Source organism: Mirounga angustirostris, unplaced genomic scaffold, assembly GCF_029215605.1.
Source record: "Mirounga angustirostris isolate CCGP_5_RB_7025 unplaced genomic scaffold, mMirAng1.0.hap1 SCAF_6, whole genome shotgun sequence".
Classification (NCBI taxonomy): Eukaryota; Metazoa; Chordata; class Mammalia; order Carnivora; family Phocidae; genus Mirounga; species Mirounga angustirostris.
In genome coordinates, this window is record NW_026991714.1 from 81,142,140 (window position 1) to 81,168,617 (window position 26,478).

The window sequence follows — 26,478 nt, forward strand, 5'->3', positions numbered from 1 at the left end:
AGGACACAAGGTGACAGCATCCCCTGCTAGGGGTCCATACCATGCCGCACTGAATAATCACAACCCTTTTCCCTAGTGTTGTCAATAACAAATACCGAAAGCTCCTCTATATTTTTCCCCAGCACATTTTGGGCTAACATATGGGGGGGGGGGGCGTGTCACGTGTAGCTTAATGAGAACATGGAACATAAAAATCAAATTCCTAGAAGATTAGAGCCCCTTTAATGACTTCTGTACAGTGCCTGGAGCATGGCTGACAATAACTATTTAACAACCCCCTCATTGGACATCAACTGCAGAAGAACCTATTTTTAAAAATCTCCACATTACCGGCTGCTCCTTTAAATACATCGTGTGATAAACCTGACATTTATCTGATAAATCAGACAAGTGAGATGAGCTGGGTGTGATGAACCCTGGAGGAGAAGTGATGAGTAAATCTCTGTAGTAGATTTTGCTAGTTTGGAGTTTACATTTGATAGCGAAGCTGACTGTATATATTAGCAACCTAATAAAACCCGCTAAAACTGTTCGTGGAAAACTGTTAGTGGTTGAGAAAATAATTTTCTTTTGAGTTAATCCTAATCTTTTTTGTACTCCAATCGATGCTCTTTGTCATTTTTGCTTATTTTAATCAGGGATGTGGACAGAATCCCACCAAACCGAAAGAAGTGCCTTAATTGTCTGAACCCACAGCCAAAACCAAATAGCGCTTTTATGAAATTGTCAAGCAAGCCAAGGCTTTACCTTGTATCTGTTACCCTGCAAAAAATCGAGAATATCGGATCTCTCCAGTAACAAACCCTCCCATCCTCCACACTTTACCTCCCCTTAAGCCATCAAATAAGAACACCAGATATTGTTTGGACCCAATTTTTCATTTGGTTTAAAATCCTTTGAAGTTTGGATTTTAATACCGATTCCCGGTTCTTGGCTAAACCGCTATGTAGTGCTTGTTACAAGTGGCCTGTTTCCAGTTGGGATAGTAGGTGCTAGAAGAGTGGTTATGTTGCAACCATGGGCCAGGTGATTTTTATTTATTTCTTAACTGAGCTTGATCTCAGGGGCGAAACACTCAGCCTTATATAAAAGATGTAAAAGTAAACATTAAACTAATTTTTAAAAAGTCTTGGGTAACAAAGGGCATTTTGTGTACTCTCTTTGTCAAACACCACGCCCAAGGTCCTTATTCCCCCCGATTCCTGACTCTCTCTTCCCACCACCAATTTTGCATTTCTTCCAAAAATGCTTGAGCAAATGACATTTTTGATAGTGCACAGATTACCAAAGTATTTGCATAAAAGAGATGGCACATATGGTGTGAAGGTACGGCCCCATAACACCAGTACCCTGCTACTTCACCTAAGCACTTTATGACCGAAAAAGGAACAAACAAGGTAACTTCTCTGTGCTGTTTTCTTGTCAGCTGTTGGAGTGCTGTCCATCATGAAGGATCCCATGGATGACAATCGACTGGGGCCATCAACAAGCTTAGTTCTTATTTCAGTCTTCCACAGCATTGAAGGGAGAGGATAATTTTATTTTCATCATGGCATGAATCCACTCCGATTGTAGACTTTGGCCCCGGTCCCTATAGGAGCCTACAAAGTATCTTTCCCGCTTCCAGGTTCAAATATTAAATTAAAACCAAGGTGCAAAACTAAAACAAAAATCCGCCACCAAAACATAACCTACCCCTCCAAAAAAACCACCAGCTTTGGGGAAAACCAATGTCCACGGTTCCGTGTCCTTATCCTAAACTCTTAAAAAAAAAAAAAAAAAAAAAAGAACTGATCCTCAACCTGTGGTTGTTTCAAGGTCCAAAGAGGCCAGTACGAAGAAGCGGAGGTCTAGAAGTTCCTGGGGTGGTCTCCACGGACCCTCTTGGGCCACTCCTCATCCACCCACCTGTGCAGGACCTTCTCCACGTCGGCCCTGTGGTAGAACCTGCACAGCTCCATCAGCTGGCCCACTGGCCTCTGGCTGTTCCGCAGCAAGAACTCCAAGGTGGGGCTCTGAGGCCTCTGCTCTAAGAAACACAATTCATCATAGGGCATGCCCCACTTGCTGGCAAAATTCCTCCAGTTTTTTACTGTCGGGTGACATGGATCCAGCTTTATCCTGATGACGTCAAGTAAGTCCTGATCATTGAGTAAGTCACTTATGGTCGGGGCCCGGAGCGAGCAGGCGGGACAAGTACAGTTCTCCTTGCAGGACTCGCCTTTGCTTATATCTGCAGGAACAAGCAATACAGCCCACAGGTCAGCAAGAAAGCGAACGCACGCGTCCATCTCTCCCGTCCTTGATTTTCCTGCTCAAATGCCAAGAGCACCGATGAGAGTGTAACACAGCGTATCCTACAGATACTCATAGATGCTTTCAGGTTACTCATTTCCATAGGCTCACACAACGAACGTGGCGTTCTTGACAGCCAAGGGATGGGTGGCTTTGCTGGAAGCACTCGTAAGATTTTATACAGCCAGTTTCCCTTTCTTTCGGAGACTCTCTGAGTCTCACATTGGGCATTTGCGAGACTGCTGGCTGGCATTTGGGCTCCGAGGAGCAGGGCTCTCTCTGGGGGCGGGTCCCCGGTGGGAGTCACACTGCGCTGTCCCACAAGTAAACCAGCCCATACTTGCCTGAACCTCCACTCTTACCCCTTCCAAAATACAAGTCAGCCCTGACAGCTTTTTAATGCCAAACACAGCACGTTGGGGTATAAAGGATTGCACAGTTCTTTAAAAGGCCTTTAAACACACATACACTGAAAACTGGAATATCCACTCCAAATGCATATTTGAAACGGAGTGATAATTGATAATGCCAGAAAACTTACTTTTGAGATTTATGGCCACCTTATCATCCTTTGCCTTTATCTGTGTTTTCTTCACCCACCTCACTTCTTCTGCCTTTGAAGTAGAGCCAACACCCCGAGGTGTGCACCGTGGGATGGAAGAGCAGGAGGCTTTTGAGCTGAGCCTCACCAAGAAGGGCACAGCCCCAGCCCAGAGGAAGGGCAAACATTCTTCCATCAGTCATCTTTAGCCTCATTTCAATACAAGGAAGCATGTTGCGGGGAGGGGGGGGGCGGGAATGAAGGAGTAGGGAAGAAGTGCTCGCAAGTCATTTATGATTAAGTTGTTAAGTGGTGTTTGCACAACATGGCAACCTGAGTGTCTTAACTTCTGCATCAGCACTGAGGCTCCTGACCCTTCTGACCAGGGATTTTAACTGCTAAAGGCTACGTGAGAGATCACTGACTTGGAAAATTCTGGGAGGTTGGTTACAATGACCTTTACTATACTGAGCCCTGGACTTCCCAATTTAGGAAAGGAAAGAATTTGGGAAAAAGGAGTGTCTTCGGTGATCTGAAGGTTGAGAACCAGCCATCTGGAGGCAAGCACAAATGACAAGGTGACAAGAACCATGAAAATCCTGCTCCTACTCTTTGACCTACTAACATAACTTCTGGGAATCCAGCCTAAGGAGATAATCTAGAATATGTATACACATGAATGATTTTAATTACAGTCTTATCTTTATCATCCATTTTTTAAAAATAAATGCCAAAGGTGAGGGACTAGTGGGATAAATTATTGTACTACTTGATGGAATTTTATTTAAGTAACTATGAAGACTATGTAGCGACCCAGAAAACGCGTGTGCTGTAATTTCAAGTGAAAAATGCAAGATGTAAAGAATGTGTGTCCTTGACATTAGAACTGTGAAAACTCTATGCTATGGAAGGAAATGCACAAAAATAGTAATAGCTATCGTCTTAATTCCGTAAGATTGTTTCTGTTTTCCAAACTTTCTCCAGTGGTGTTTTATTTCTGTGGTAACCAACACAATGTATTACATGAATAAGCAGGCTCCCACCTGACTTTGAAGGTTACCTGGACCTCCTGTGGCTTTTAATGCCCCCCTCACACCAGCTCCCCTTGGATACGGCTGCCTCTGGAACTGGGCCCAAGGCTCCTTTGCCCCTTTGGACACTATTGCATGGCAGGGTGCATCCTCCCTGAAGATTCCTTCCAAAAGCCGAGCCCCAAACCCCCAGCCCCAGCCCACCATGTCCCAGCTGCCTCCCACCCCCATCACTTGACGTGCTGAGATCCCAGCCTGTCTCGCTCGCTGCCAAATCCTTGAGAGGGACAAGGAAGTGCTCCAGTTCTGTTCTTAGCTTTCCCCTCCCACACTCCCTCCCTTTGGTCACCTCCTCCGCTCCCAACAACCTCCACCACACATTCCCACTAAAATGGAAGGCCCCTTCTTTTTGAATCTTTTGACCCCCCACACAGCCCTTGACATACAGCAAATGCGTAAGCAATGTTTATTGAATGAGTGAGTGAATGCATGAGTGGACAAATGAGTGAGTAGCCCTGCTTGCTCTTCTGGGCTCCACAACTGAGTACTGGGAAGCCCCTCTTGATGTCCAGATGACATCTCCAACTCAGGGGACCTAAAACAGTACTTAAGTGTCTCCCCCTAAGCATCAAAAGCACCCTGACCCCCCTACTGACACAGCTCCCTCGGTGTCCTTGTAGACTTTTTCACTGTATTCAACCAGTGAACACGTCGTGACCTCCACTGGAAGCTCTCCATGCTACAATTCCTGTCTTCCTTCCCAGAACTTCCTTAAATACAATCTGTGCTCCAGACCAGCTGGACTACTCCATTCCCCGAACTTCATCCATCCTGTAAAGCCTACCTCAGACTAATTAAAAGACTAATAAAGCGCAGGATAGAAAAATTGGAAATTATATACCATTACAGATTTTGTATAAACTATTGAACATTTAGGGTTTTCTCCAATTCTCACGACTAAGAGGAACAACTTGATGCAGACCCTTGCATATATATTTTTGGCCACATCTATACTCATCGCACCAGTAATGGGATTATTAGGCCCCAAAGTATGAGCATTCTAAGACTATCAATGCATGTGCCCCAAAGTGCTTTCCAGAAATAAAAGTGGTACCAATTTACACTCCAACCAGGGAACAGTGATGCCGCTTATCTCACTTGACCTTTGTTAGCACCGAGTGAAAAATGTTTGTCGATTTCACAGGTGGGAAAATCAGGCTTCATATTCTTCTGCCTCCACATGTCTTTGCTGATGTTTTCTCTCTGATCAGTTTTCTCTCTTCTCTCCCTCTCCCTCTCGCAGGACTCCCTCTGCTGAACTTCATCCATCCTATAAAACCCACCTCAGATTCACCCCTTGCATGAAATCTCCCCGGCTGTGGCCCAGAATGCTGCCTCATTCAGAATCCCATCATTTTGTTTGCATTTCCTGACTCTCCCTTGCGGTGAGATATTCTGCATGGTTTTCTAGTTCCTCATTACACCTTAAATGCCCTGAGAACAGATCCAGATCATTCTGCAGTGTGCTCTACAACTTAGAGTTTAAAAATGTTGCATTACATTTCTATGTAATATAGCTGTTCTTGAGCCATATTAATAATGATGCATTAAGAAGTAAAGCTTTGGGGCGCCTGGGTGGCTCCATTAGTTAAGCATCTGCCTTCGGCTCAGGTCCTGATCTCAGGGTCCTGGGATCGAGCCCTGCATCGAGCCCCGCATCGGGCTCCCTGCTCAGCGGGGAGTCTGCTCCCTCTCTCTCTGCCCCTCCCCTCTGCTCATGCTCTTTTTCTCTCTCTCTCTCAAATAAATAAAATCTTAAAAAAAAAAAAAAGTAAAGCTTTAGCAGCACAATGGGACAGAAGTCTATTTATTTAAAAAGTGAACTTTGTAATGGTAAAGGTGATTTTTTACTAAAAGAAAGGTATAAGGGAAATCCTGCAATTTTCTTTGCTTTTATTTAAAGGTAGGGTCAAATGAACAATATTCCATCAAATGGCCAAGAAAGCAGGCTACCAAAGAGTATGTATAATTCTGATTTTGTAAAAACAAACAATATAGTAGGGGCACCTGGGTGGCTCAGTCGCTTAAGCGTCTGCCTTTAGCTCAGGTCATGATCTTGGGGTCCCGGGATTGAGCCCCACATCAAGGCAGGCTCCCTGCTCACTCTCTCAAAAATGAATAAAATCTTTTTTAAAAAGACCAAAAGACAATATAGTAATTCATATCCATGTAAAGCATATATTATATGGTCACAGACACAGAAAAAGTCTGGAAGCATTTATAACAAAAATGTTACCAATGGATATTTCCTAATTTTTTAAATAATGATTGTGTTTCTTTGGATACCTCAAAAATATTTTTAGATGTCACAGAAAAAGAAAGGAGGATTTAAATCTCGAAGACCAGAATTAAGTATATTGGTGCCGAAGAGTGATCTCTGGTACCACCTTTGTAAGACTCATTGTTGGCAAGGTTTTCTCCTTTGGTGTCAAGAAGAAAACTAAAAATAATATAATAATAAATAATATAAAGAAGAAGAAAGACATCAATAAGGTTTCTGTGAAGCTCCTTTAAGCCCACTAGTATAAGAGAAGCTTTTCTTTGAACAATTACATTGAGGATTTATTAATTTGTTTGAAAATAGATGATGTGCCAAAAATCTATCGATGTTTTCCTTTTGTATTTTCCGTGACACAAACCACAAACTGTTTATTGAACTGCAAGCTCCACGAACGGCCAACACTAGTGAATTTAAAGCTGCCTTTTAGAATCATAAACTATAATTAGCTCTCTGGCGGACTTAAGAGGAGAAACATGTTTTGTTTTGTTTTGTATCAAATATATTTTGTCCTGCCCTGCTTTAAACACCTATCATGTAATAGTGCACATAAAAGGCTAGGCTAGGTGATGCCTTGGGGAAGAAACAATTGTGGGGAGAGAGAGAGGACCAAAGAAGCTTTCATCAGAAATGGGGAAAAATGGGATTATTATCTGATGCCTCTCAAAAAACAAGCAAAGGATTGCTGTACAGTTGAAGCTCAGAAATTGTTTGCCAGATGAATGAATAAGAACTATGCTTTCTCCCAGGAGACAAGGGAAGCTTGTTATTTTTAAGTAATCTCTACACCCAGTGTGGGGCTTGAACTCATGACCCTGGGATCAAGAGTCATGTTCTACCCACTGAGCCAGCGAGGCGCCCCCTTAGAGACTTCTTATTATTGTCTGATGAATCTTCGGACCTGAAGAGAGAAAGTTAAAAGAAAGGGAAGGTTGCTGGTGTCTCCTGGCGATAAACAGATATTGGTGGAAAACAATACAGCATTGGTCTTAAAATACAACAGAATGCTAATGATGTAATGTATGGTGATTAACATAACAATAAAAATTAAAATAAATAAATAAATCTTAAAAAAAAATACAACAGAATGGACTGATTCTAGATTTGGGGGAGGAGAGGAGAGGGCTATTTCAGAAAGGAAGTTACTTATGTATAAAAAGTCACTCAGATTCGCTAATGAGGGTCCTTACTTGCCATATTTTGATGCCTGACTTGTGTATCTTCTGCTGATGAGAAGCCAGAATGGAACACACCATTAATGTACGACTTCTTATTCTAGAGGCCAAAGCCCTGGAAGACTCGCTCTCTGTGAGTCTAGCCTGAGTACCAGCTTACACTCGGGGAGAATCTGTCACAGGAGGAAGTGCCGGATTTCTCAGTGTCTCTTCATCACACCAACTGTCATTTATGGAAGGGCTACTGTACGACCAGCCCGGCACGGAGCACTTGATCCTGCATCATTCCGACCTGTGTCATGTGGGGCTCATCAAATCTCAGCACTCTAACCTCTTAGAGCTTGACTTCTCCAGGCATTTAACATCCACAGACTTCAGATTCCTCATCCATAAAATGAAAATGATAATTTCTCTATCTCATGAATTAAATGTGATAAAGGATGTGAACGCATTTTTGTCAGGTCTTATGTAGAGATGATAGGTCTTTCTTTTTTTTTTTTTTAAGGACACAGGGAAGAAAAGAGTCCCTATGTAGTCTGGCCTCTGCGGATACCTCTCAGCTCACTTCCTTCTCTATCGCTCTTCCCTGCCCACACTTGACCCTAGATCGCTAAGCTCAGGCCTGCCTCAGGACCTTTACACCAGCTAGCTCTTCTCTCTGGAGTCTTCCGTCCTCAGATCTTCACATGGCTGGCTCCTTTGCATTGTTCAGGTCTCCGTGAACCTTCTTAGCTAAAGCAGCATCCTCCCCTGCCAGGCAAAATCCCATTACCCTCGTTTATTTTCCTCAAGGCACACTCTACCACCATATGTAATGACTTATTTCTGTTTATTGTCTGTCACTCCCAACTAGTATATAAACTCCAAGAGGAAAGAGACTTTCGTATCTAATGTCACCACTTCATCCCAGACACACAGTAAGCACTCAGTAATATTTGTTGAGTCAATCAAATGAATGAAGAATGTGTCATGGAGAAATAGTCCAATTATAGTCTAATTAGAAACCCCTGGGCAGTCTAAGAAGAGCTATCTAGAAAATTCCAGCTCAACTGAAACTTTTTTTTTTTTTTTTTGTGCTAACTGAGCATATATAAGGCAGAAGAAAGATGCCTGGTCGCTATGGAGAAGAAGTAACCTGTGTACCACAGAGATGAAGAACAGCTTTAGAGGCATGCCAACTGACTGTCAGTATCAGCTAGCACGATGCAGGTGTGCGACTTGGACAGGTAACCGAGCTCGCCAAGGCCATATCCTCACTACCTGAACAGGGACAGTGAGACCTCTTTCACAAGGTTGTTGCAAGGACTGAATGAGATCATCCATTGTTGCCTGCCCACCATGCCGTGGGTTGAGGCTTTAAAGGATTAATAGCTGTGGGTAAGGAAGCACAACCAACAGCCCTTTTTAAAGCAGTAGTTCTCAACCTTGGCCACAAAGATGGAACTCCTCCTCCCCCAGAACCCTGCCCACACCCCCAACCCTCTGGCCCCACCCACTGAAATCCTTGTTTAATTGGTCCTGGGGTGCAGGAGGGACATGGGAATTTTCAAAGGCTCCCCTGGGAATTCTAAAATGCAGCCAGAGTTGAAAACCATTGCCTTAAAGACATCCGCAGAGTAAGTGCTTAGTCAGAAGGGCCTACCATAATTACATTTTGGAATCAGAGCTACTTTTGAGATGGTGTGTCTGTTCAGTGATTAAGTCTTTGAACAGATAACATGTCCCCACACTCAACAGTAGATGAGTGGGTTTTCCTATGGGGTGTTTTCTGTCCTCTCCCCCTACTCTTCATCCTCTCTCTCACACACACATTTACATAGACTTTAAAAAAGCATTTCAGGATTCTAGAATGTTCGCCCTCAAGGTGTGGCTCTGTCATTTAAAACAACGGTAAGAAACAGCTCACATCCAACAGCGCAATGTCTAACTCCGGTTTGGGGCTGGCGGGTTTTAAAATACTGGTCAATTAACAGTTAATTGTAAACTGGAACAAGATTCAGGATTCACAAAGGTCATGATTACTTGAGCCTAGAAATTGGCTCCAGTCAGATGCTGGCAGTAGATCACAGATTGACTTAATGTGTCTCCCTGCAGGGTAGGTGCCGTTTTATCTTGTACACTCTGGCTTTTCGAGAACTATTACCACACGGGTGTTTCCCTCCAGTGTGCTCAGGACCACTGTGAGCTCTTAGATCATTTATAATAATGTTCCCCAGGATAACTAGGTCTTGAGTTAATTCAAACAATTAAATAGTAAACATTTTTTTATTGGCAACTTAGCAAATAGCAAAATATTGTGGTCTTGAAATAAAATAACTCTATCCCAAGTGTCTATAAATTATCAGATTTGGAGCCTGCAAAATACCAACAAAGTGTGAGAGCAGAGTCAAATACTTCGGCAGTTATGTGTGTTCAGGGTATAAACTCATGCTTTTTTCTATGTGTGTGTGGTTTCCAATGTGGTTGGAAATATATTTAAAATGTCAGCTTATGGCTTTGATAAGTCACTGGGGTGCACACACACTCACACCCCCCACATTATTCATCGGAGGTAGTTTATATGCTTTGAGCTGGAAAATGATTGAAGAACTATTTTTATCTCCCAAGAAACTAACCCAAGGGCTTTTGGTGGGCATTTGATCTCTTAACCAAAGGGAAAAACAATGCAATTTCATTCTCTCTCTCTCTCTCTAAAACACCCTTTTAAGGAGACATCAAGTTGGCAGCAGCTGTGACCTGACAAATTGGAAGGATCTGGGCTATAAGATCACCCTGCACCTCGATTTTGTCATCAAAGCTGGAGTGTAGAGGGCACTTTAAGAAAAAAAAAACAACTTAGGTCAGGAAGGACCCAGGTAAAAATTCAGCATAGAATTCCATGTGAATTCGGATTCTGAAATTACGTGACACAAACATATGAACAAAGTGTCATGTAATGGACCTAATTTGAAACAAAAGTAACAATCCTATTTTACATGAATTTCTGTGGGGAAATTAGGTTTAGGTTGGGCAAGTGCTGAATTATGCAAGGTTGTCAGAAAATCATCCTTGAAAAACTGGCCCAGTGTGGAGAGCAGGTGCATTATTCTATTAACCGGGGGCACTGCAGAGTCTTCTTTCTTGTGCTCTGCCTCCTGCGGGCGTTTGCTTCTTTACTCATTGGTTCCACGAAGGAGACTCTGCTTTTCCAGGGGTAGCTGATTCTGATTTGTATTCTTTTTCTTTCCTTGCTTACAAACTGTCGGCTGTCATTTCCCATGTCTGTCTAATCCCTCCCTCTGGGGCAGTGCCTTCCATTGTCCCCACATTGCTTATTTTAACCAGCTATAAGTTGGATCACAGATAACTAAGGTTTTCAAAGACAAGAATTAAATAAAATCCAGGCTCTGAGTTCAGGGCCTGAGGGCCTGATCCAGGGAAAGTATCGAGCTTTTTGTGAAAGGTATTACTGTGTTTCAGAGACTGACTTTGGGGGCAGGGGTGTGAGGGTGGGCTTTGGCTTTGTTCCCGATTAAGACTGTATCTGAGATAGTTGACCCTCACCCCCGCTGTATGACACTCAAGCATTCAATGTGTGTACTCCCCGGGCAATGCATCTGACCAGAGGCAGCCTGGTTTGGTGGTTGGGCTTGAGCTCCTGGCCAGGCCCCAGGCTTGAGTCCCACTTAGGACTCCCATGACCCAGCACCAGCCACGTGACCCTGCATCGCTTCTGTAACCTCCATCTTGTGAGGAAAATAAGTTCAGAGCTGTCATGTGCACTTTTTCTAAGCGGCTCTTTAAAGTGCTTACAACAGGGCCTGGTATATAGTAAGTGCTAAATTAGTGTTTGTAACTAAAACGATAAAGCTTACTTAAGTTGATACTCTCACTCAAAGACCGAAATATACAGATCAGCTTTTGCCAGTTTACTCAAGAGCAAAGCCATTAAGTCAGTGTCTCTCATCTCCTTGTTTATGAAAAACAAAAACAAAAACAAAAATCCAACCAAACACCTGAACACTCACTCTTGTGTGCAGGGTAGCATGCTGGGTGCGAAAGGCATTGACTTCAACAGCACCATCTGTACTCAAGCATTTTACCTATCACTGTGAAAAGTTTATTCTCTTCAAAAGTCTTCCATTTCATTTTGACACAGGTATAATTTTTTAAGAGACAACTGAAATTTGATTAAAGTTAATCTATTAGTCAACAACAACCTTAAATCATAAAGGTTTATAGATATTCCTAAACAACTTACTTTATCCATTTTCATTTTAGCTCACATTCCACATTAGTGTGTAGGGTGTTAGTCTTTTAAAAGTTTAAATACAGGTGTTGTGTGTTTTTTTTTTATTAGAAAAGAAAGGGGCACCTGGGTGGCTCAGTCAGTTAAGCCACTGTCTTCGGCTCAGGTCATGATCCCAGGATCCTGGGATCGAGCCCCACATGGGACTCCCTGCTCGGCGGGAAGCCTGCTTCTCCCTCTCCCTCTGCTGCTACCCCTGCTTGTTCTTTCTCTTTCACTGTATCTCTGTCAAATAAATAAAATCTTAAAAAAAAAAAAGAAAAGAAATATGTGCTTACTGCAGAAAATCTGAAAATTCAGATGAGCATAGGGGAAAAAAATTCATGCTCTTACCACTGAGGTCGATCAGTTAGGCTTTTATGGATTTCCTTGGTTATTTTATCACATATTATATATTTTTGCCTACATCTGATCATTTGTTATATACAAATTTGTATATACAGGTTACAGTTTGGGGGAAGAGATATTTTTTCTGATATCCACTCATGTTAGAAATTTAAAAAATATAGGAGAGTGGAAAGAAAACAAAAATTGACTGCTTGTGAGCAAAGATGCTTTCTCCTCCTCACATCACCCAGCTAGTGCTTCTGAGTTTGTCGGCTGCAGCATTTGTGGAAGAGAGAGAATTACTGGCCAGCAGTCCTAGCCTCTGGTGGGGGGGTGTGGTCCAGGGAAGGCAAGTTCCAACAGGGTGTCCAGATGGGACCCTGACCTTAGGCCTGTACCGTGAAACCTGCTGGGAAGGCTCCAGTACAAATTCAGCTGGCTCAGTTTCCCCTTTGACTTCTCTCATCACAGCAGGGTAGTGGCTGGACTGGAACCAGGATCACAACTTCTGTCTCCCAGAGCTATACTTTTGCTCTGAGACTCACACAGTAGGTCCTTAATAAATAAAAATCTACTGAATGAAAAAAAAAATCACCTAGAGTCTCACCACCCAGAGATAACTGCTGCTAACATCTATCTTTCTTTTTCTTTCTTTCTTTCTTTCTTTCTTTCTTTCTTTCTTTCTTTCTTTCTTTCTCTTTCTTTCTTTTTCTTTTCTTTCTTTTCTTTTTCTTTTCTTTTCTTTCTCTTCTTTTCTTTTAAGTAGAGCCCAATGCAGGGCTTGAACTCATGACCCTGAGATTGAGACCTGAGCTGAGATCAAGAGTGGGATGTTAACTGACTGAGCCACCCAGGCACTGCTCATATTGTGTTTCTAAGGGGGGGAAAAAGTTGACTATACACCACATGTTCCGATTTTCAGCATGGTTACATGGGCACAGTCTAGGTAGGATTGGTGACACATTATCCTGAGGGTTTTAGGGTCCACCACCCTCCCCCCAAGAAAGAAAGAAACAAAACCCTGATGACTCAGGTCTTTCAATATGTGTTTTAAGAGGTATAGAAAACATTAGGGAGGTTTTAATGTTTTTTAGTTATTCTTTTGGTAGCTTCTTTTAATGCTCACTCCAGATTTTCTCCATGATGAATTAATAAGAAATCTGAAGACTGCCAAAGTTTCCAACTTACAGTAACAAGTGGGGAAGGAGGCAGATCTTACTGTTTCTCTGGTTAAACACACCAGCGGCAGACTGGGGGGAGCACATGGCCAGTGCAGGAGGGGCTCCTTGGCTAATGGAGTGCCCCAGGCACAGAGAAGGGATGGGAGGCAGTGACTGGCTGAGCTGGCCCTTCCCATGGGCCTGCTTGGCCCCAGCCCCATTGCCTTCTTCCACCTGGCAGTTTTCCATCAATGCCAAGACCCCCAGCTCTGTTGTGACTGTTATCCCCTCCTAAACTTTTCCTATTGAGAACCCGGCTGTGCCCTTCACAAGCCAAATAGGGTCAGCTCGGAGAAAATACTCTTTGAAGGCTTTTGTGAAATCTGGTTACCATTTCCTTCCACTTCCCCTGGGCCTGTGGTTGGAAAGTTTCTCTAGCCTATAATACAGATTTTTAAAGTTAATGATAAACATATTTGCAAATTATCTTTAATTCCATCATGCCAGTTATCAGAAAAGCCCAGACCTCTGCAGAATCAATCCTTTACCTGAAAGGGGATCTCCAGTACTGTCTGGAAAGCCATTTTCTTCTCCCTGTCAACCAGAAAGCAACCTTCATTAGAAGTATACCCATATATGAACGGAGAGAGTATCAATTTTCCAATGTAGTTAAATTTCCACCAGAGCCTGGCAGGGTGGGTGGTGATGGATCCCAAGAACAGTATTGTAATGGGTATGAAACTATGCGTTTCTTCTAGAATAGGAGCTCCTGGAGGGCAGGAGCTTTGGTCTGTTTGCTCGCTGTGCTGGGTCCTCTGTTCCCAGGACAGTGCCTGGCACACAGCAGACCCCAGTGGATGAAACAATGTGCTACCATTTTACTTTTATTTCACACGAGGGATGATTTTTATTTTATTCCCTATCTACTCTTTGTTTGGGCTTGCTGTCAGTCTAGGTTGTAATTCATTTCAGTATCTATAGTATTTTTTAAAAATATATTTCAAAACGGCCAAGAGACACGGTCCAAAGGAAGTGTCCAAATCTCTTGAGAGATGATCGCGTTTCTGCCCTTCTGCTGGGGGTTCTGTTTTTACAAACAAGGCCGTGCTACAGGATAGGCTCCATGGAGGGATATAGTTTCCCTCGCTGGAGGGGGGTGGGGGGGGTGGTGTGTGTGTGTGTGTGTGTGTGTGTGTTTTCAATGAAGTCAGCAGAGGAGACCATCCTCAGGACACGTTTGTTTATGTTAACGACATCTTCAGACAATGAAAGCCTCTCCCTGCAGCTAGTATGACCCCCTCCATCAGGTTCCAGAAGCAGCACCAGCGTGGGGTCAGAAGCCCTGGGTTTTCATCCAGCTACACTAATAACCTGAAACACCTCACTTACTGGCTTGGGTCTCTGCATCCTCATTTGTAGATTAAGGTGGCCGACAGACTGGCTCATCCCTAAGGTGCTCTGCGTTCTCAGTTTCGCCCTGAAAGATGTGCTAATGCCCTGGGGTCATGCCTTTTAAAAAGTCTTTTTCTCTTCATCATCTAAGAAGCCCTCCCCCTCACTCTGAGCTCATAAATCCCCATGTCTCAGCCATGTAGATACATTTGTCTAATTATGAGCCTCATTTTTTTTTCCCACATAAGAAGCATTCCAATGTTTAACCAGCCAGATCCCCGTCCCCCTTACCCCCCAACGAATCTAAATATTTCTTGTTTCTGTTTGAGTCTTGCCTCTCATCACTGTCCTAACTGGAATGAAAAGCAACCTGCTCGCTCTATGCATACAGGGGGTCAGGATTATAGGAAATTTTTGAAAGAACAAAAATCTTTTTTTTTTTTTACTTTTACAAGCCTAACCCCAGAAGCTCCACAATGGTAGGGCCACTGTTCGACGGGTCATGTAGGGACCTGCCTTCCCACATCTGTACAAGTGTGGCAGGACTGGGCAGGCATGCTTTTTTTTATCAGCAAAGTCACGGTTCTGCTCACCGAATTGGAAACATGCATGGAGCAAACAGAAACAGGACCTTCAGCTGGTGTTGAGAGCCACAAATGTGAAAGTGGAGGTCCCCGCTAAGCCATGAGCTTTCCTTTAACGAGAGACTACGTTACATGGCAAATGTGACCTGATGTCTCATAACCTGGAGAACATTTTTACCAAAGACAATGTCTGGCCAGAATCATCCCTGTGACAGAGACGAGGGACATGACGTGACTCAGAATGACTTGTGAAGGTTGATGGAGACAGAATAATAGAATAATATCTATGATCTCTGTTCTTGCTCTGATTATTATGTTATGATACTTCTTAGGTTAGTTTTCTTTTTCTTTTTTTTTTTTTTAATAGATTTCTTCTTTTCTTTTTTTTTTCCCTAAAGATTTTATTTATTTATTTGAGAGAGAGAATGTGAGACAGAGAGCATGAGAGGGAGGAGGGTCAGAGGGAGAAGCAGACCCCCTGCCGAGCAGGGAGCCCAATGCGGGACTCGATCCCGGGACTCCAGGATCATGACCTGAGCCGAAGGCAGTCGCTTAACCAACTGAGCCACCCAGGCGCCCCTTAGGTTAGTTTTCTAAGAGTGAAATCAGAAGAGACTTATTTTTGCATTTTTTAAAATGGCCTTACGGAAACCACATTCACGCCTTTACTCCACACCTCCGGATGGAGCACCCAGGATGTACCAGTTCCCTGTGTTGAACCTGTATACAGAGATAAAGAAATCTGAACCCCTGACCTCAAGGCCTGCCTTCAGATAGGCTGGGGAAGTAAAGACGCACACAACTAACTAAAATACAAGCAGACAGTGATGGGTTCCAATAGGGAGGTGTAGACAGTCAGAGAGGAGACGTTTCCTCTGATGGAAAAAACCACAGGGGGTTTCTTTGAACCAGAGATACTTGAGATAAGCTTTGCTAAGGGTCTGGACAGTGGGCGCTTGGAGGCAAGGGCACTGAACCAGAGGCCCACGTGAGCCGGCAAGGAAGTGGCAACGTGGCGCCTTAGGGCACTTCCTCTGAAGTAGAGGCCATGAGAGGCGATAGAGGGAGGCACTCTGAGGCCACACTGAGGCCTGGAAGCCCGTCTGAGGAGCTGGCTTCATCTCAAATACAACGGCGCGCTCACTCGGGAGCTCCCTCCAGAAGCAGGCCTGCTCAGAGCTATGCGGGAGCGGAGCAGGAAATGCCCCCTACTGTGTGTGCAGCACAGGTACATGGCAGTTAGGGAGCACGTACAGGCCAGGTGACTGTGGGGAGTGGGGGCGGGGCAAGCAAGATGGCCTCGGAGGTGACGATTAATGAGACTCCAGACCACGCATCTGGGAAAGGAAGGGATAAGGCTGGAGCCACCACAGGGGTACCGTCATGAGGCGAAAGGCGATGAAATCAAGAGTTTTGAAGAGCGATGGATAAGGCCATGAGATGTCCGTGGCTGTTGAAAACATGGTGCTGGGTCCTTGAGGGAGGCCAGGGCCGGAGAGGAAAATATGGATGTTGACATGATTATGGAAGAAGAGAGATGCTGGAGAGCAAGACGTGTGGTCACAGCCTTGAAGAACACACCGACACCTATATTTCGGGGGCAGGGGAGGGCACAAAGGGGGAAGCAGAGAAGGGAGGTCAGAGAGGAGGGAGAAAAGCAAAAGGTGACAACATCAAGTTAGGGAAAGTTTAGGGGCTCTGTGCGCCCCACGAAGACAAGATGTGGTGAGGCGATGAGTGGTGATATCTGAAAGCAGTTCCAGCTGAGAGATGGAAGTGAAAGCCAGCTTCTACCAGGTGGGCGGTGCGGAGAGGTGTCAGCCTGCAGAGCTACACTCCCCTCACCCTTCTGTCTGCTTAACTTCCTCTTATCTTTGAGGTCCCGGCTCAGACATCACTTCTTGGAAAGCCTTCTGCAAACTCCCAGTGTGGGTCATGTGTTGGGGTGTTCCCATGGCATCCTGTCTGTGCACCCCACAGGACGCTTGCTACACTGGGTGTGAGGGGTTGAAGTGTCTCTCTTCTGCACTAAACTCTGGACTACCAGGCAAGGGCCCTTGTCTAGGCTGTCCTGTGATTAGCATGTTGGAAACAGATAACACATAGTATCTGTGGAAGGGACAGTGAGTGGGAGGGAGGAGGAAAGAAGACACAAATATGGTGTGGAGTCTGTGGTCTCCAGAGCAGGGGATGAACTGCCATCCTCCATGATGCTCTCTCCATGCTTCCCTCATGCCCTCTGACCCTACTCGTTGGCCTCATCTTCTTGGTCACTGATTCTGTGGCCTCCACCCCCACTCCATTGTTCTGGCCTCACCTGGATTCCTGTCCACTCAGTCATGGTCCAGTGTCTTAGCCATGTGTTTATAAACACTCTAGACTTGTCTGTCAGCTGTTGGCCCCTGGCCAGTCCTTAGCTCTGCCCTCCCTTCCCCCTGTCTTGCTCTGAACTGCTGAGTATTACTTGGGAGAAATAAACCTCCCACATTCATAAGATCACATATCTGATCTCAGCTGGGTCTCAACTGCTCCTCGGTTTTTCTTCCATTGTCCTCCTTAAGGCCCCCTTGGGTTTTGTTCCAAACCTTTTCCACTCAGCTGAAGGCCTCATACCCATTTGCGTCCCTTATCCCAAGAAGGGGCTGGGCCTGTGTATTCTCCTTTTCTCCTATCTCCAAAGAGATGGTGTCTTTTCATCTTCAAGGCCCAACCTTTATCCTTGAACTATGGTCCTGTGCAGATGTTTTTAATGGCACTTTAAAACCGGGAAGGTTGGAACATATCTTATCCATCTTTATATTGCCTAGCACTGAGCTTAGATGCTGTGTTCAGAAATGTTAGTTCAATATAGCTGAACCCAGCATTGTCGCAGGGGGGTCTCTTGCTACAGCTCAGCCCTGAGGAGTGGTCTGAGATGGACAAGGGAGCAGAGGATCAGCTCATGGACAAGGCCCAGGATACAGAGGATGTGGCAAGTTCTGTGATGGTTCTGGAAGCAGCTGATGTGAGGGATTTCCAAAAGGAGACTGTGGGCTCCACCTGGATTTCAGAGGGATGTGACATACCAGTAGGAAACATGGGCAGATGATCCCGGGTGGCAGACGGGGCCAGTACCAGTCCTCAGGAAGTATGCGGTGTTGGGAACCTAACATAAGCCCAGTTCTAGGAACCGGAGTCCAAGGGACTGGGGGAGCTGTGACTTGGGCACGGAGGTCCAGCCTGTGGCATCCCTGGGACCTAGGACTGGGGCCTGAGGGAATGAATGGTGCTCAGTTGCACAAGCCGTAGCTTGTGATCTGCTGCTCCCATTAAAACTGCTCCAGGAACATGGAGAAGGACAGAGTTGTAGGCCAGAACGGCACTGGGCTTAGCTGTGAGCAACCCAAGACAGCAGGAGAAATGAGCCAGGGCCTCCTATCACATACAAGTCTCCCCTGTTCTAAGCCAACCTCTGAAACCAGTCCCCTCATTCTACCCCCTTTCTTCTTTCCTAATTCTTTCCAGACTTCTCAAAGACTTACTTCTGCAGAGTGCATACTATGTTCCAGGCACATGATGCTTTGGGTTAGCTCACTGACTACTCCAAGTACTTCTCAGGAGCGAAGAACTACCATTTACAAATGACAAAAAAGATTTCTGTTTAAAAGCTTTATTTTAATTCTGAACTAAGTTCAAGTATAAAGTATTGGTTTTGTGGGAGAGAATAGTTTCTGGGTATGGTTGGGTCCATGTGCCAAAAAAGAAAGGTCTAGATAAGAAAAAAGATGGAAACAAACCAAACGACTGTTGACAGATGAATGGATTGACAAAATGTCGAATATGACCCAGCCTTAAAAAGGAAGGAGATTCTGTCCCAGGCTACAAACATGGATGAACCTTGAGGACATTATGGCAAGTGAAATAAGCCAGTCACAAAGGGAAAAATACTATATGATTCCAGTTATATGAAGTACTTAGAGGAATCAAATTCAAAAGACAGAAAGTAAAATAGTGATTACTGGGATGTGGGGTGAGTGGAGAAGGGAGAATTAGTATTTAATGGGTATAGAGTTTCAGTTGGGGAAGATGAAGAAGTTCTAGAGATGGATGGTGGTGATGGCTGCACAGCCCGAATGGACTTAATGCCACAGAACCATGTACTTAAAAATGGCCAAGATGGTAAATATTATGTTATGTGTATTTTACCACAATAAAAAAAATTTTTCTTAATCTCCTTAGGAAATTTGAAGGGACCGCAAAGTTGAACACCAATGTTTTATATATCCAAGCAAGCTAAAGAAAATCCCCATTTTGTAAAGCCTTCTCATTGTGAATATGGGGGAATTACCTTACACTTGGGAAAAGGTGTTAACTGCTGCCAAGAATTCTTTGAGCAGAAAGTTGGCTAGGTTACACTCGTTTTGTACTTTGGTTAGCTTATAAATGAGTTGCCAGGTCCCATTTCTGCTTAGGGTGACAAAGAGCCACCTCTGGAAATTTCACAGATTTCACACGGCAACAGAAACCCAAAGGCCAAGAACACACTGTGGGGAAACTTTCTCCTCAGAGATGGATGTGTATCCCACGTGGGGATGGACTGATAAGCAGAAGACGCTGACAGATTGATGGGGAAGGTACTAATCGGTACCTAGGAGTTAGTCTTCTAGGAAACATGCTCTTCTGGACTGTCTAGTTCCATCTTTAAATGTCTATGCTTAGCTAATGAATAAAGAGTTCCATCTTTGTTATTTTGTAAACCAGGGAAAGGAAAACTGGGTGGGAAAGCACTCAACAGGTTGGTTAACCCGATTATCACCGGAGTCTGGCTGGAAACCACCATGAAGACCCAAACCAAGTTATCACTGCTCACTTGGTTGCAGCAACCTGAATTACACCCAAAGAGCCAGAAAAGAGCTACCTTCCACGCAAATAGACTTATCCACTTGAGGTACCAGTTCAATCAAATTCCTTGAGTAGCTTCTTTGGGAGAACAACCAATGCTAAAGCTTGATCTCTGTGCTTTAAGACAATATTTTAGTAAATGGCTTTGAAAATATAATTTTAAAAGCTTAGGTGTGCAATAGTAACAGATCTTCTACAGCTCGGATTTAGACTGTTCTAGAGTCTCCTGTCACACAGCCAGTGAAACTCAAGCCACTTTCAGTGATGTGAATTCCCAAGACACAGTGGGTATCTGTGTAACTCTCCTGAATGAATGTATCGATCATCTGCTTCTACACATTAGGACTAGACTATGAGTCTCCTGTTGGATTTTTCTAAAGCAATTTATACTTAATTCTTTTTTCTGCAAATTAAATACGATTGTTGCAGCTAACTGTTTACACTTTTACTTTTTACTGAAGTATACTATATATATAAAAAGCTGGGCATATCTATTTATTTGAAAGTATATTCCAGAAACTGGCCTTTAGAAATGTATTTAATTTAGGATACATTTACCAAGCACCGACTCAGTGTCCGAGGCCATTCTAAGGCTTGGAATATGGAGACAAAGGATCCATATCCTCGCGGCTGCAAGGTTCCAAGCCGGTAAGGAAACAAAGACATGAGCATAAATATTGATAACCACAAGGAATGAGTAACGTGTTAGAAAGGCACGGAGAGAAAGCCAGGGGAGCACGAAGGTGGGCAGGAATTCAAGTGAGACCTCAGGGAACAGGGAAAGTTCCACTGAGGATGAAAGAACGAAAGGCAGAAGAATGGAAATTTCAAATAAAGGCTGCACTGCTTTGCTGGGGTGAGAGCGAACCTGTGGGTTTGTGTACATTTGGTTCAAAGAGGGTTCTATCCAACTGTAAGGAAGACCTGCTATTTCTGGAGTTGAAGTGGAGGTCAAAGCCCGGAGCAGCTACTCCTGTGACTTGGAGGCCGGGCACGCTCAGGTGTAATTTCACACCCTTGCTACTGTTTCAAAGGTGAAGGAGGGAGGGGTTTTCCCCTTGAGCATGAAGTTTAGTTGATTACTGTTCCAAAATATCATCAAGTGTTTCACAGGAGGTTACAGTTTGCACATGCAAAGGGAGAGGGTGTCTCGGAGAGGCAGGGGGTTTCTGCCTAGATTTCTAACACTCGCAAATCGCGGGTGCAGGATGCACGCGATGCCAGAGCACACACTCGTGCAAGGCTGCAAGATGAGCAGGCACCCTCACCACTCTGCAGTTTACCCTATCATCTTCCCGTGGTGCGTAATTATGTGGGGCTGAAGACAGACCACTTGGTTGCAAGTGTCAATATATGGAAGTTGGTTAGGCCTTTTTTTTTAATTTAAGATTTTATTTATTTATTTGAGAGAGAGAGAGAGAGAGAGAATGAGTGGGGGAAGGGCAGAGGGAGAGGGAGAAGCAGGCTCTCCACTGAGCAGGGAGCCCGATGCAGGACTCGATCCCAGGACCCTGAGATCATGACCTGAGCCGAAGGCAGACACTTCACCAACTGAGCCACCCAGGCACCCCTGGAAGTTGGTTAGGCCTAAATACCATTCATATGTTTGAATGAGTTATTCCATGACTTTAATTTGAAAAAAAATACCAAAAATACAAACAAAATAAAAAATACAGATGGCTCCTGACTGATTTTTCTTTTAAAAAAAGGCTTATGATTTTTTGACTTTACAGGGGTGCAAATGCGATACGTGTTCAGTAGAAACCGCACTTGAGATTTGGGATATGCATATTTTCCCGGGCTAGCGATCCCCAGTATGATCCTCTCTCCTGATGCCAGGCAGCAGCCCCAGCTTCCAGGCAACCACACAATCACAAGGGTCAACAGCCAACACACCGACAACCCTTCTGCACCCACACAGCCGTTCTGCTTCCCACTGTCAGTAGGGTGCTCAGTCAATGACATGAGATCTGCACTTTATCAAATAGGCTTCATGTGAGATGCTCTTGCCCAATGGCAGGCTAACATAAGTGTTCTGAGCATATTTAAAGTTGGCTGGGCTGAGCTATGATGTTTGGTAAGTTAGGTGTAGCAATACATTTTCTTTTTTCTTTTCTTTTTTTAGATTTTATTTATTTTTGTGAGAGAGAGGGAGCGGGAGAAGCAGACTCCATGCTGAGCAGGGAGCCTGACGTGGGACTCGATCCCAGGACTCTGGGATCATGACCTGAGCCAAAGGCAGACGCCCAACCGACTGAGCCACCCAGGCGCCCAGTAACGCATTTTCAACTTAAATATTTTTAACTTACGATGGGTTTATGAGGGCATAACCCCACTGTAAGTTAAGGAATATTATTATTCAAACTGTTTTTTCAAAAAGCCACAAAAGATGTGAAAATCTTTCTCTCAATCTCTCAGCCCATCTCCCCCTCAGAGGCTACTGGTTACAATCTGGGGCATGTCCTTCCTGATTCCTTAGTCACAGGACCCAAGACTGAGACAGTTTTTTAACCCCAAACCATACTAGTCTGCACTTTTTTTTTTTTTTTAAGTGGAGGAGGAGCAGAGGAAGAGGGAGAAAGAATTTTAAGCAGGATTCCCACCCAATATGAAGCCCAATGTGGAGCTCGATCTCACAACCTGAGATCATGACCTGAGCCGAAATCAAGAGTCAGACGCTTAACCAACTGAGCCACCCAGGCACCCCTACAATTTGTTTTATTTAATAATATCTTATGGAGGGTGGCCGGGTGGCTCAGTCAGTTAAACGTCTGCCTTTGGCTCAGGTTATGATCTCAGGGTCTTGGGATCGAGCCCCGTCTTGGGCTCCCTGCTTAGTAGGGAGTCTGCTTTTCCCTCTGCCCCTCCCCTCCGCTCATGCTCTCTTTCTTTCAAATAAATAAATAAAATCTTTAAAAAAATAATATCTTATGGATATCTTTTAAGGCCAGTGGTCTCTCCTCTTTCTAATGGTTTTAATTGTACTGTGTCAAAGTACCAAAATGTATTCAACCAGTCCCTACAGATGGGCATGTAGGTTATCTGCAATTTTTCTCTATTTCAAACACACTCTGCTGTGATTTCTGTAGGATCCTTAAAGGGAGATCGCCTGATCGATGAGTAATAGATGCTGCCAACCAGGGTTCTGAAAGTTGTATCAGTTTGCACTCTCAGCCGTGCATGTAGGTGGCTGTACCCCACACCCACACCAGCGTGAAGTCTAGTGAAATTCTAACTCACTGGTGAAATTCAAAGGCATTACAGTCAATAAAGCACTAAATGATAATGAGAACAGAAGCCTTTAAGTCAAACAATTAGAGTGGATATAATGAGGGACTGTATAACTTCGTGAGTAATAAGCTCCTCTTATGCTGTTCCTAGGGAAATAATTACTAAGTGCTAGAAAGCTGGCATTTCTCCCCTTTGGCTTATATGTGTCCGACCACAAATATATTATTTTGACTTGGCCCAAAAGTAGAAATAAGTTAATAAAATATCACATTAGCCTATCAAATTAGATTATAGATCTTCCTTGACTTCTGACAGGGTTATATCCCAATAAACCCATTGTAAGTTGAAAATATCCTATGATAGCTAACCTACCAAACATCATAGCTCAGCCCAGTTGACCTTAAATGTGCTCAGAACACTTAACACTAGCTGGGGAGTCTGGGTGGCTCAGTCAATTAAGCCTCAGACTCTTGGTTTCGGCTCAGGTCGTGATCTCCAGGTTGTGGGATCGAGCCCCATGCTCGGCAGCAAGTCTGCTTAAGCTTCTCTCTTTCCCTTGCCCCTCCCTCCTGCATGCTCACTCTCTCAAATAAGTAAATCTTAAAAAAAAGAGAGAGAGAGAACACTTATATTAGGCCGCAGTTGGACAAGAGCATCTCTTGCAGTTGGGCAAGAGCATTTGATAAAGTGCAGAAGATCTCATGTCATTGACTGAGCACCCTACTGACAGTGGGAAGCAGAACGGCTGTGTGGGTGCAGAAGGGTTGTCGGTGTGTTGGCTGTTGACCCTTGTGATTGTGTGGTTGCCTGGAAGCTGGGGCCGCTGCCTGGCATCAGGAGAGAGGATCGTACTGGGGATCGCTAGCCCGAGAAAATACGCGTATCTCAAATCTCAAGTGCAGTTTCTACTGAACACGTTTCGTGTTTGCACCCCCGTAAAGTCAAAAAATCATTAAGTTGGCCCATTCTAAGTTGGGGACTGTCTGTACTTTGATTTTTCTTTTAAAATTTCATTTCTGACAAGTTTATTAAAGAAAACATTTTCAAGGCCCTGGAATGACGACTGCAGTGGACAGCATGAATTTGTTGTGGGAACAGCAGTTTACATTTCATTATTGTGTCCAGCATTCAGAAACACAGAATACAGGTGGTCCTGGTCTACCCCAGCCGAGCGCGAGGCAAGGCAGGGTCCACCAAAAATCAGCAAGAGCAGCGCCGCCCGAAATGCCTGACAAGGTGAGGGCTGTTGAGACCTGAGCCTGCAGGCAGGGCGAGAGAGGAGGAGGAAGAGCAGAAAAGGGACAAGGTTGGGTGTTGGGGGGTGGGGGTAGAGGATTTGCTCCCTGTGATGATGTGCTACCAGCTGCAGTCATTCCCAGGGATGGCACAAGCAGAGCGAGGAGGCAGGCCAGTGGAAGGTCACAAATTTAGTCTAGAACAAGTAAGATGATACAACCTGAGGAAGTTAAGTTCTATCCTGGGAGTCAGATCTTTATGTGTTTTAGGCAAAACTGTCTAGGGTATCAAGACAAAGAAAATATCTACCCCTTTGAAAGACTCTAATCAAATTCACCTGGTACTGCTTGGTTTTAAGGGGTTTGTGTATCTGTTCTCCACATGGGGCACCCCAATCTCCAATCCCCTTAGTAGAGGTGAGGTGGTCAAGTGTGCAGACTCGGGGGCAGGGGTGGAAGGTGGGTAGGTGAAGGAGAGAGGGAGCAGGGGAAGTGGGAGATGTATAATACTTACATTTACAGAACAGGTGGTTCCATCCCAGCAAAACCCACCCTTGAAATTCCTTCCCCTTCCTCTAAATGCCCCAACAGCCATGCCTCAGGAGCCCTCTCCCAGCCTGTTTCAAGAAAGGGCACTCCAGTTTGGACTGCTGGCAAGGGACTGCAAAGCCGAAGGAAGTCCCTCTCACCAGAGTTAAAAATAGCAAGTTCGGGCTCCACAGAAAGTTTTCTAGTTTTACTTAACAGCACTGCTTCCTCATTCTCGAAACGTCAGTCTCAGGGATGAAGTGAGAGACGACTAAGTATCTCCTCCAGCCAGAGCTCCCTGCTTTTCCCTCAAAGAACAAACCAGAGGGCTCAGCAATCTGTTAAGCACATCTTGTTGGCGCTTGAACGGATTGCTGCGGAAGGGCAGGTGGTGACCTGCCAGGCTGCCTCCCCTCAGATACCACCGCCGGCGAGCACTGCCTGGGTCCGTTCCCTGTTATTATAACTCACATAATTGCTTCGGGTTTGTAGAGTCTGCTAGATCAGTGGCTCTGCCAAGGCAATGTGGCTGCTGGAGAGGATTTTGCCAACTACCTCTCAGTCCAATTTAAGCAAAAGAGCAGGCCCACCGTTTACCGGTTTTGTTGCAGTCGCTCTGACCCACGCGGCGCTGCCAGACAGAGAGCATTTAGAACTGTGGGAAAAGCCGAAAATCTCCCCAGGCAAGAGGCCCAGCAGCAACTGGGAAGAGCAGTGGCTACTAACTCAGAAATGCTGGGCATCGGGGGTGGGGAGGGGTTGGGGGGGGAGGGTGACCCAGGTCAAGGCACAGGTCCCCACGCTGTCCCTCATCAATGGTCTCTGGTTCCCTCTGCTGTAAAACAGAAACCACGAACATGATTTCTGGGGGCCCCTTCGGCCCGAACCCTGCCACGCTGTCAGTTTGCACATCTGGGCCCAAACTCACGTTCTAAATTGTCAGGATCAGCAGTGCCTAGCTAGCTGGCCTCTGGGAGCTGGGAGGAAGGTGAGGACCCAGAGATCAGAAAGGAAGTCACGCAGGTGCCTGGGTGGCGCAGCTGGTGGCTCTCTTGGTTTTGGCTCAGGTCGTGATCTCAGGGTTGTGGGATCGAGTTCCATCTGGGCTCCCTGCTCAGCACAGAAGTCTGCTTGAGACTCCTCCTCCTTCTCGCTCTGCCCCTCCCCCTGCTTTCTCTCTCTCTAATAAATAAATATTTAAAAAAAAAAAAAGAAGAGGCATGGATGGTAGATGAGGGGTCAAGGCCACAGGGTGGGGGGAGAGAGTCCCACCTAAGATACAAAACATGTGTCCTTGGAAATAAAAGACTTCTGTTTCTTTGATGAACAAACAAGACTCAAGATTGGCCACAATGTCTTGGGCGTCAGTCATTAACTAAGATCGTTCTCTGGCTTGCAAAGGGTTGAGAACTTCAGTCTTGGTCCTCAGTAGGGTACTTGGTGTAATACTATCAACAAGCATGCTTGGCATT

General features: G+C 44.8%; 1 protein-coding gene across 2 annotated transcripts in view; it reads right to left on the bottom strand.

Annotated features, from left to right (window-relative positions):
• Positions 1 to 323: 323 nt before the first annotated feature.
• Positions 324 to 26,478, bottom strand: part of EDARADD (EDAR associated via death domain) — an 89,922-nt gene continuing 63,767 nt past the window's right edge. For both annotated transcript variants that reach the window (XM_064594595.1, XM_045877785.3), the window contains exons 5-6: positions 13,704 to 13,749; positions 324 to 2,233 (exon numbers count right to left, since the gene is read on the bottom strand). In XM_064594595.1, the coding sequence (XP_064450665.1) occupies positions 1,851 to 2,233; positions 13,704 to 13,749 (429 nt within the window). In that variant the 3' untranslated portion in view covers positions 324 to 1,850. The remainder of the gene's footprint in view (positions 2,234 to 13,703; positions 13,750 to 26,478) is intronic.